Genomic DNA, 11,361 nt, shown 5'->3' on the forward strand with positions numbered 1-11,361 from the left:
TAAGATAAGATAAGATATCCTTTATTTGTCCCACACTGGGGAAATTTACAGCCTTCAGCAGCAAGATTGTGGGTAGAAAGAAGAGAAAAGAAAACACAGTTCAATTAAGTGCAATATAAATACAAATATGGATAAGGTCAATAAGTTCAATTAAGTGCAATATAAATACAATAGTCACAGTACTATTCACATTCACATTTGTTGTCATATCATTTAAATAATTTTATGATTTATTTATTTATTCATTTTTTAATGTTTTGATTTTGAGCAGCAAATTTGGAGTTACATATTGGTGCTCACCAGGAATGCATAGGCAAAATTGCACAAATTTTCACTTGAAAGAATAGTGGCGATCTTGGGATTTTTTTCTGTTCAATTTTCAAACTGTAAATTTAATACACTTCATCTTCAGCATGTTTAGTGCCACTTTTGTAAGTAACCACGCCCCCGTCCAGGCCACGCCCCGTCCAGGCCACGCCCCTTCCGCTTTTTTCATCACTCGCCATTGCCATGTATGCATTATAAATTGCAGGTAAGCAATTTTTTATTTGATACATTTTTGTATCTTTGTCATTTTATTTCGTTAGTATTAAAGTCATGGTAACGAAATAAAATGACAAGAAGAAATGTAAAATAAAATTCATTGACTCACCAATGTAGTTCTCCACAGCGTCTGCTTATTTGAAAATAAAGTCGATCCTCCTTTCTTTTCTCAGGAACACTTCAGTGGCTCTGTTTTACAGTTTTCAGGTCCATTAGCAAGTCCTTTTCTATCGACATGGAAGCTAATGCTGAAAGCCGTTTTTGTCCGGTTGTGTTTCTGGTATAATTTTAATTTCCCGATTTTTTTTTTTTACTTTTTCGTTGTGGAGCTCCGTCTCCCGGCGTGCCTGATTACCGAGCTGCAGATCTACGCGAGTGTCCCCAAAAAAAAAAATAAACGCACCGGTCAGTTGCAAGCAATAGGCATTCCCAGCAGTACAATTTGCAGCGTTTCTCAGAGGCTGTGAGCCACGGGTACCGTTCATAATTGCTCATCTGAAAATGACGGACAAACCCTTTTCCTTGCTGGGACAGGCTAGCTAGCGCAGGAGAATCTTTTTGGCTATTGCAACATGACTCTGCCCGTTCACTTACAGCGCACAGGGGCCTGCTCTGTTTAATCTGAAGGCCTCAAGCAAGTTTAATTTACCTGGCAACACAAGCTCGCTCAAATATGATTGGTTAAAAACTCTACCATAATAAATAAGTTATTTATCGAGTGGCTTTCAATGTTCTTTAAAATAACGAAGTGGAAATAATATGACGTAAAGAATACAGAGAATAATTTTGTTTACATATTTATGAAAATAAAATAAATTAAATTTATGTTATGTTATATACAATGTTTAGGCCAGCACAGAAGGCCTTGCTGGCCCTGACGGAATGCCACTGATAACGAGACACCGGACAACAGAGTGTTCGTTATGTGCCGCTGTATTCAAAACTCCCGGCCGTACAAACAAGCGCACGCACTTCCCCCGTGCTGCTGGGGCAAACCTTTCTGAAAGAGGGGGGGTTTCACTCCCCCTAACACATACTTTTTAATTTTTTTTTTGCCTTTTCTTAACATAGAAACAATGCACGTACACGTAATGCCTTGTCGACATGACTACAGCTGTTTGTCCTGCCTCTCTGACGGACCTGCGCCGATGGATTGAATCTTGACGGAAGCATGTAACGATTGGGCAAGTTCTGGTCGCAGACAGAGATGTAGTGTGACATCTGACCCAGTCCAAGACATGGAACGATATTTATCTTGTAGTTTGACAGCACGACCATTGTGAAAAAGCAAAAAGTAGTGTTCTCTGCCAGGAGAAAGATTGATTTGATGGGCAAAAGCTTTCACCTACCATTCTTGTGCCACACAGCTGCCACTAGGTGACAGAGCAAAAACAAAGGAAAGTGTATCAGAATACATAGTTATCAAACAAAACAGATGTACACTGCCAAACTAAAACAGTAAACGAAAATAAATAAATAAAGTGGGTGAACACAAATATCACGTTGTACTACTTTAGGAACTAATTACCAAACAAAACCCCCATAATTATTCATAACTATTTACAAAAACAAAAAGAGCACCCCCAAGGCGTTTGGCGGTGCTCCTTTAAAAGTCTTGAATAGTTGTTTGCATTTTGAACCTCATCAAAACACAAAGAATAAAACTAGGAATGACAGATTTTTAAATTTATTTTAGCTGATAATTGAATGGCGGAGACTGTTCCGAAGAGCTTTGTTGGGCTGCTTACGTCAGTGGGTTGTCGGTATGTTGAGGCGAGAAGCCGCACCAGCTAGCTATAGCAACAAGCTTCAACTGGGTACAGTACTTCCACACGTACACACGTTGTTGTTGCGCTCCAAAATCAGTAACCCCGCGCCTCCATGGCTGCAAATAAAATACACTTCTTCCAAGTATCGTTCTCACGAAGGGATTACAAGGAGTAATGTAGGGGGAAATTGGGACCATGCTAATTGCGATTAAGTAGTTTCACATAAATCTCGCTGGAACCATGTCTAAGCGGAGCATATCCATCTTTGAATAGCAAAATGGCAGGCAATTTAATAAGTGGTGAGAAAATTGATACCAAATAATGCCTACACACAAGTTTAACGGGTTATGTTACGGCGTCTCGTACGTCAACCTGTAGGAGTGGCCTAGAAGATTACTGTAAAAGTATATTAATTAAGGAAAAGCGATTCAGAAAATGAATGGATATTGAATACATATAATATTACTCGTGTGATTTGTTTTCACGATAAAGTCCTGAGTTTTGATTTTGACTTTTGAGATCTGCACAAATGTTCTCAAAATGACATTACAGTAGACCGTATCTTTTTATTTATTAAACTGTATTTGTGTAAATTGATGGGTTCGTCGATTTGGAATGAATGGCTCTACGTCAAGAATGGGCAAAAAGGAAAGATGGACTTCGTTTGAACGCAGCTTTTATTATTTGTAATCAATTGCTGTCAAACATTTTTATGCCTCTTATTTAGATCGAGATCTATGCGTGCAAAAATATGTATGCTACTGTGCTTCTGTTTGCGGGTGATAATTTTATATAGCAGGACTTACTGGATACATTTCTCATTTGACACAAGTCGCTGTCTTTTCAAAATAAACCAAGAAATGGTAAGCAGTCACAGTGTGTCCTGTATTATATGTTTGTTTGTTTTTTTTAAGAGCAATTGAAAATGCATTGTGACAAATCGTTCAGACATAGACGATTGTTTTCCCTGATCGTCCAGGACACGAAAATATATCAGTGATGGGTCCAGCAACACCGTTGCGTCGACGCCCGCGTCGATCTCACAGAGCAATCCCCACGTCGGTGCGCTTACTGCTTCAAGACAATCACATGACCGATGCATGAACTGCGTCGACACAGTCCAGGGGGCGTTGATGCCGCAAAAGCCCACCAAACTGTTTAGGAGGAAGTGCGTCTGTCGACACGATGCGCCTGCCGACGCGATCCAAACCTCACCCATGATTGTGGAAGTACATGCATATTATGGAGAAGCTCCCGGGGAAACGCAAATTGTCCGCCATGTGGGACCATTTTCGTCTGCTTTTGGAGAATAAGGTATTTATTCAAATCTCCTTGTCTCACAAAGTGCCTCTCAGATTTTTGACATGTCTTGTTCCATTCTAATTAAAATTAATTTCAAGGTAACTCTTAGTTTACTCTTCACATATTTGAACTTGCCATACAGAATTATCATTTACCAACAAAAGCACCTCCTCCATGCTGAGGCATTATCGGGCCGAGCATGAGAATGTAGTTCCAGATACACCCAGGATAACTTCAGGTATACAGCCATTCTCTTACCTTTTCACATTTGCTTTGTTGATGATTAATTGGCAATCAGTAATTATTATTGGTTTACTCTCCACTTCATGTTTGACAATCAAGCTTCCAGGAAGCAGTTGCTCGATCAGGCACTGCTGGACTTCATTGTCAAGGACTGCCAGCCCTTCAGCATTGTGGAGAGTGAAGGGTTCAAGGAACCGATTCAGGTCCTTGAACCCTCATATGTTTTGCTGACAAGAAAGGTCTGTGTGAAAGTTGTAGTTGATGTAGATGAGATGAATCGCCTGTAATTTAAATGTATTATTTGCTTTTGGTTTAATTTTCAGACCATCAAAAAAACCGTGTCCAACAAATATCCGGAGGAATGGGAAAAAGTGAAAATGGAAGTACAGCAAACTGTGGCAGTGAGTATAACAACTGACATGTAGACCTCTGTGAACATGGAGGCTGACTTGGCACTTACCTGTCACTACATTAATGCGAATCTGCAGTTGTGTTCATCTAGTGTTGGGAGTGCAATACTTTCCACAGAATCGCACTGCTGACAATTTGGCCGAGGTCAAAAAGGACATGATGGAGGAATGGGCTATAACCAACAAGTAAAGTGTCTTGTGAGTGACGCAGCACCAAACATGATCGCATCCACTAGACACCTCCAAATTCACCACTCAATTTGCATTGCACACAGTCTTAATTTATTCATTACAAAATCATGCGATCAGGTCCCTGCACTTACAGACATTCGAAACAAAGCTCGGCACCTTGTCACATTCAAGCACTACAGCCCAGGAGAAGCTCGCTCAGGTGCAGCAACAGATGGGACGGCCAACCCTGAAACTCATCAACGAGGTGCCAACACGCTGGAACAGTACTTAAGAAATGCTGTCAAGGCTGCATGATGAGAGGGAGCCACTGTGGGTATCTTTGGCCTCCTTTAAGATAGATTTGACTCCACTGACAGCTCATGAGTTCACCATCATAAGAGAAGCACTACTGGTGCTCTCTCCATTCCATCAAGCTACAGTGAAGTTGTCTGAAGAGAGGCGAGTGTCTGGTTCAAAGGTCATCCCGATGATGAAAATGCTTTAACATGCACTTGAGCATCACGCTTCAACCTTGTACACACAGGCAGCCATACAACTCCACAAACACCTAAAGCGTCGAGTCACAGACACTGCTTCCAGTCTGGAGTCTATTAGTGTGTTCACCTTAGCAACACTTCTAGACCCCAGATTCAAATCACTTGGATTCTGCAGCTCCCCCAGGTGCACGGAGGGCACAGGTAGAAAAAAAAGAGTTTAAGGACAATATTCCTCCGCATACAATTGCAAGGAATTTACGGATTTCATCATCTATGGCTCATAATATCATGAAAAACTTCACAGAATCTGAAGTAAATGTAAGAGGCAAGGCCGAAAAAAAAAACATTAAATGCCCGTGACAGTTAATCCCCCAGGAGGCACTGCATAAAAAAATAATAATAATAATAAAAAAAAAAAACGGCATCAACGTGTCAAGGATGTCACCACATGGGCTCAGGAACACCTCAGAAACCAATGTCAGTAAACACAGTTCAGCGTTACATCCATAAGTGCAACTTAAAATTCTAATTGTAAAGCAAAAGCAATTTTTTTACAACACCCAGAAATGTCACCAGCTTCTATGGGCTGGAACTCATCTAAGATGGTTTGTTGGATGTAGTTTGAAAAATTCGGAGGAATGAATCTTAAGCCACGGGGCTGACCTTCCAAACAAGTGTGGGTTTTTAAGGTGCAATCATTTTTGAGTATGCAGTGGCAAAGGCGTACCACCTGGAGGTGGACTAGGAAAAAAGTCAGTCAAGAGAATTCTTCAAGATTTAAATTTAATCACTAACATCCTAGGAATGCATTGTGTTCATATCTTGGGGACTTATCGAATAAAAACAGATGCGGTATGCAGATAATTTAAAGTAAGAGCTCATTTCCTCATTCTCTCATAAGTGAGCAACGGAGAGGCTGATCAGTGTGGTATTTTCAGAAGTTGAAGTGGACATAAGTAGAGATGTCCACATAAATCTTGGTGCTGACTGATTTTCTATTGTGGAAATTATTAGTGCTGTACAAATTGTGCCCTGGACTTCATGCTTGGTTTGTAACATGCACCATCTGATGCATTTGCAAAACTGTGACCAAAAAAAAAAAAAATGTTTTTCCAAGTTCGTAATACACGGTGTTGTGTGACACTGATACACATTTGTCATCCCGCTCATGTGTAGTTGCCATCCTACTCACGATCTCTATATTAAATAATTTCACGTTCCACTTTCCAAGACCCAGCTCACGCTACAGAAGAGATTTATGGATGTGGTTCAGGAAGACTTGCAGATGGCTGGCCTGAGAGCAGAAGATGCAGAGGACCAGGAATGATAGAGGAGGTTGATTCACTGTGACAATCCCTTGATAGGGTTAAACCAAAAGGACAAAGTAGATTAAGAAAATCAGCTCCTTAAATCTTTTCCAAAAGAAGTGATTGCACCTTCCGAATGTGTCACATTGGTCTTCTATTCATACATTCTCTTCTTATTATTTTCTTCATATTTTATTCGTGTATTTTTAATTTTATTTTCTAGTATTGTCCACGCCAAAAATAAACAAGTATGTGAAAGCTTAGATTTAGGCAGTACGATTAAAAATCCGAGCTCATGACCGTCCATGCAACAAAATTTGGAGGAACATTGTATTTCAGCGTAGTTCAAAATTACAATTAAAAACATGTACAGTTGTGAAACAAATACTGTTTACATGGGTTAAGGCATAAGGAAACGAAGGTAGATTAAGAAAACCAGCTCCCTAAATCTTTTCCCCAAAAAATTATCTGTCTTATTCCATTTTCGCATTCGATACAGTACTCAGAATTTGTTTTCTTCATATGAGTTTTCTTAGTGGTTTTTAAATGTAATTTTCTATGAGTGTCAATAACAAAACATAAACATGAGTAGGCAGTGAAAACAAAGCTGAGAGTGAGCCAGTAAAAATCCAAGTTCATGACAAACAATACAACAAAATCTAGTGAAACCTTTTAATCCAGTTCTGTTAAAAATGACAATGAAAAAACATGTACAATTGTAAATCAAATATTGTTTACAAGAGCTGGTCACTAATTTTAAATGCTGACTGCTTTTAAGAACGTATATTTTAATTGCCTAAAAAAAAAGCATTATTCTTTAAATGTTACCTGAAATAAAAGTGAATATCTTATATGTACAGTACATGAAAAATCTACATCTTATTGTTCTTCATAGTTCATGAATTCAAAACACACAAAACCCAGCTACCTTAACTCTTAAAGTATATTCTCTTTGTGTAGGCTTGTGGCAAGTCTTGAAAAATTAGAAAAAAGACACTGCGGGTTTGCATCATTCCCTGAAGAGCAACTAGGTATTCAAGGTCGATGGTCGTAGTCACTGATCATCCTTTTTATGTGGGACAGCTTGGACCTGAGATATTTGCACCGCTTCCTATTGATCTGGTAATCGGAGGACTGAAATGAAAAGAAAGGCAACAACAAAAGCGAAACAACGTCATGTTATAAACAAAAAGCCCACCCGTGACATGTTAAAGGACTTACTTTCTTGAGATTCTTCAGTCTAGTGTACTGTTCCATGGCATCCTGAAAATAAAATTTGAAGAGCAAATGAATTTAAATGGCAAACATAAGGATAATAATTTGTGATTGGACCATTACACAAAAGTGTGTACGATGAAATTGCCAATTGACTAAAGTTCAGTATATTACCATGCTCTAGCCAACATCATTCACTTCATACACAAGTATTGTGCAACTGTATTTTAATAATGGTTATTTTGCAGTAGCTACATTTATGGGGACTTGAATTTATTTCTCTTATGTGTGAAAAGAGGCTGCCTTTTTCAGCCGCTAAGGTTCACTAGGATGGTTTTCCTTTTTCAGTCCCCCTCAACCTGCTTTTTTTAAAAGGTACCGTACAGCACTATCACGGCTCACGAAAAACGAGTGAATGAACAAAATTTGAGGACAAACCTTCCTTCAGTTCATGTGCCGCACTTTAATTTGTGAGCAGTTACATCACCAATGCTTTCTCTCACGGAGCGTAAACATGATTATAGCTTGTCCCTTTCACACAGCAATACATTGCGCTGACTAACACATTTTAAAATTTACAGATGTACTACTTGTATTCAGGCTGAGTTAGGAAATTTCTTGAGCGACTAAGGCCCCAAAATTTGATCATCTGAAACAATGTTCCCTCTAAGCTACCCAGGTGCGCAACTGTGTACTGGTCGCATACTCTCAGCGCACAAGGAAACCTATCCAGCGCGGTGAACGCACTGCAAATGAATAAGCTGTATAACTTTTTTTCTGTATCATTTTGCTGTGTAATTCAGTAAGTGAAAGTTGTCCAGTCAATCATACGCTAAGATGCAATGACGCTATGCAGCCAATCACGGCACTGATGGTACTTGCGCATGTGTTCTGCTCATATCCATAACAATAACAATGCGGCGGAGATAAATGACGCTAATGCTAACCCTTTATCACTGCGAAACGAGCGGGCAGTGAATGTGATACGTCGACTCCCCAAACCAACAAAGATGAACTCTGGTTCTTTTAAGTTGGAATGGCTGTCGGAGTACAGTATGTGCAAATAAAAGAACAAGCGATGAAACACTCACACCTAGGGACAATTCTGAGGATTCACTTGAGCTAGCCTGCATGTTTTTGGAATGTGGGAGGAGACCGGAGTACCCGGAGAAAACCCACGCAGGCACGGAGAGAACATGCAAACTCCACACAGGGAGGCCAGACCCGAATCGAACCCTGCATCTCTGCGTTGTGAGGTCGACGCGCTGACCAATCGACTATCGGGCCGCCCGACTAATTTTCTCTTCTGGGTTAAATCAAAATGCAAAATTATGTTAGTCCAGTTGGGAATGGCAGTGTTAAAAAGGACTGAAAATATTCAATCTAAACAAGTTGAAACTCTGGGAGAGTATGAGTCTGTTAATTAATTTGCTAATTTGGAGTAGCTAATTTGTGATTTACTAAACGGCATGGTTATGTCAAATACCACAGCACTGTTTAATGTTATGGCAGTGATGTAAGGTAACATAGATTTCACCGTCTATTCTACTCGGAATACCGTAATTATAGTCCAAAATAAAGCGTGTGTATGAAATGTTCATGATAGAAGGAAGACAATGTACGGTACTCTATCACATCAAATTAGAGCACGGTCCAGATGAAATTAGCATCGAATCCTGATTTTGAGAAGGGCTGCAGTCGCCTTTTTTTTACTCTCACCAGAAACTGTGGACTGCTATCTGGATATTTGTCCAGTTCGTCATCCAGATGAGCAAGTTTCTGGTTTATGTTGTCCAGCTCAGCTTGAATTCTCTTGTACTCATGGTAATCCCGTTCAAACTCTTGTTTGTAGGTCAGACGCTCCTCCTCATTCACAATGGAAGGAAACAGTCTACAGAGGGAAGGAGGTAAAACACGTATCTATCGCATGGAAAGTAAACTGGCAATACCAAGAATAGGCTCCAAGCAGTATCATTGCTCGCAACGGTAAAGAATCAAATAAAAGCCATATTAACAGAGGTGGGCATTCCCTCCCGGATGGACTAAGCAAGGACAGAAGTGGGTTTTCGTCTATCCATGTAATCATCCCTAACCGACTGAAGTACCTACAGACACACATTCACTGATGCCTGACAGAAATATGGCCAACCTGTCTTGCGTAGGTAATCCGCCAAAACACTACTTCAGACCGAATGTGTAATATCCCGATGCGTTGCTTGTCTCGTGCATGTTCACTGTGTTTGTATGCAGGATGGGGTGACTTCACTCTTCCTCTTCCCCCATCCAAAAAAGTTTACACATCGCCAGTTAGTCCGGTGAGTGACAGTGGTTGTGTTAGCAGCTAAATGCTATCTTGGTTGACACTTAAATAGTTGTGAACAATTCAATCCAGCTGGAAAAAAAAGCTGCCTGTGTTGTATGTCTCTCGGTTCCATCCCACACCATGTGTGTGTGTCTGTGTATGCGTGTGACGTATTACGTAGGTTTTCGACGCCGAAGCGAGTTGGCCAAAATTTCATTTTAATGTATTCGGGCGAAATGGGCTAAGGACAAAAATTACCTTGGAACGTTTTAGACGAACCCCTGGTAGCCTACCGCATGTACTGCATAGGGAATGCGCCAGCGGAGGCGTTGGTGGACTTATTTATTAAATACAACACCCCACACCTTAGCTCCGCTGCTGTGGAAAGTTTTTTTTTTTTTTTTTTTTTTTTTTTTTTTCCCAACAAACGGTAACATCCCCCGGCCAAAGAGGACCGCCCTGGCAACGCCATCTTTGACAAGCTGGTCTTCCTCAAGAGGAGCATGTCCCAAATGGGGTGTCCCACCTACAAGGTGTAGTTTGAGGAGGAGAAGCAGCCGAGGGCCGATCATGAAAAAAAAAAAAAATTGTAAAGTTGTCCACGCTGTTCATAGTTTATATATTTTTTTGTATGTAAAGTGGTCCACATTGTTTCACAATATATCCAATTATGTGCCAGCTCTTCAAAGGGACGGAGGACGATTATTTTATGAATCAGGACGGAGGGACGTTGGCGGTAGGTGCTCAGGTCGCAGATGGAGGACGGCAAAATAGGAAGTACCCATCTCTGCATATTGACCAACCTATCAAAATAGAGTGTGATGTATATACTTGTTGAAGTTCTCTTCCTCAAGGTCATCTCCTGAATCTGCTCCAATGTCATAATCTTTGAATCTGCCGTTTAGCCCATCCAGGGTGCTGAAGATATCAGAATTCCTGCAAACAAATTTTACATGTATCTTTGTTGAGTTTTCCACCCATCGCATTAAGAGAGAGTCATTTATGCTTAAATTCTATTTGTGTTTGCCCCTATTGCCTCCTTAACCCGTATGCAGTAATACAAATTGTTACGTTTAAAGTATTTGTCCCAAATTTGGTTGCACTTTGAGGTGTGACAACTTTTTTCACTTTTGAATTTTTTTTCACTTTCAACTTTCAAAATGTTCAGTGGCATCCTGCCAAGACATACATATATTTATTTATTTATTTATTTATTTACATTTGGCGCCCTCGGCCACAGCAGCAGGAGTGTGTCAATCACACACGAACTATGCTGCATATGTCAATAAAAAAAAAAACAGTCTAAATCTTGCATATGACATAAATAGAGCCTTGAATATGTCACCAAACCGCAGAAACAGAATTTTTCTTCATGCCTGCTTTTTTCTGCAATGGCCATTTCAAAATAATGCAACATAAAACGTATTTGTCCCAGATTGGGCTACGATGTGATAACTAAGTCATTTTTGAATAATTTTCACTTTCAACACCTCAAAATGTTCAGTGGCATTAGACCTAGCCATACATATATTGTTTGCATTACTTTTTTCTTCTGTATGAATAACAAAATGAGTATTGGGTTATGACTCTACATAAGTAACT

At 40.0% G+C, this 11,361-nt stretch overlaps 1 protein-coding gene across 2 annotated transcripts in view; it reads right to left on the bottom strand.

Annotated features, from left to right (window-relative positions):
• Positions 1-6,859: 6,859 nt before the first annotated feature.
• Positions 6,860-11,361, bottom strand: part of oclnb (occludin b) — a 26,327-nt gene continuing 21,825 nt past the window's right edge. The window contains exons 6-9 of one of the 2 annotated variants that reach the window (XM_019897353.1): positions 10,591-10,695; positions 9,177-9,348; positions 7,464-7,505; positions 6,860-7,361 (exon numbers count right to left, since the gene is read on the bottom strand). In XM_019897353.1, coding sequence (XP_019752912.1) covers positions 7,278-7,361; positions 7,464-7,505; positions 9,177-9,348; positions 10,591-10,695 — 403 coding nt within the window. In that variant the 3' untranslated portion in view covers positions 6,860-7,277. Of the gene's footprint in view, positions 7,377-7,463; positions 7,506-9,176; positions 9,349-10,590; positions 10,696-11,361 lie in introns of both variants that reach the window. The other variant, XM_019897318.1, reaches the window with a different exon arrangement.

The sequence above is a fragment of the Hippocampus comes genome, unplaced genomic scaffold (genome assembly GCF_001891065.2).
Source record: "Hippocampus comes isolate QL1 unplaced genomic scaffold, H_comes_QL1_v1.1 scaffold179, whole genome shotgun sequence".
In the NCBI taxonomy this organism is placed as follows: domain Eukaryota; kingdom Metazoa; phylum Chordata; class Actinopteri; order Syngnathiformes; family Syngnathidae; genus Hippocampus; species Hippocampus comes.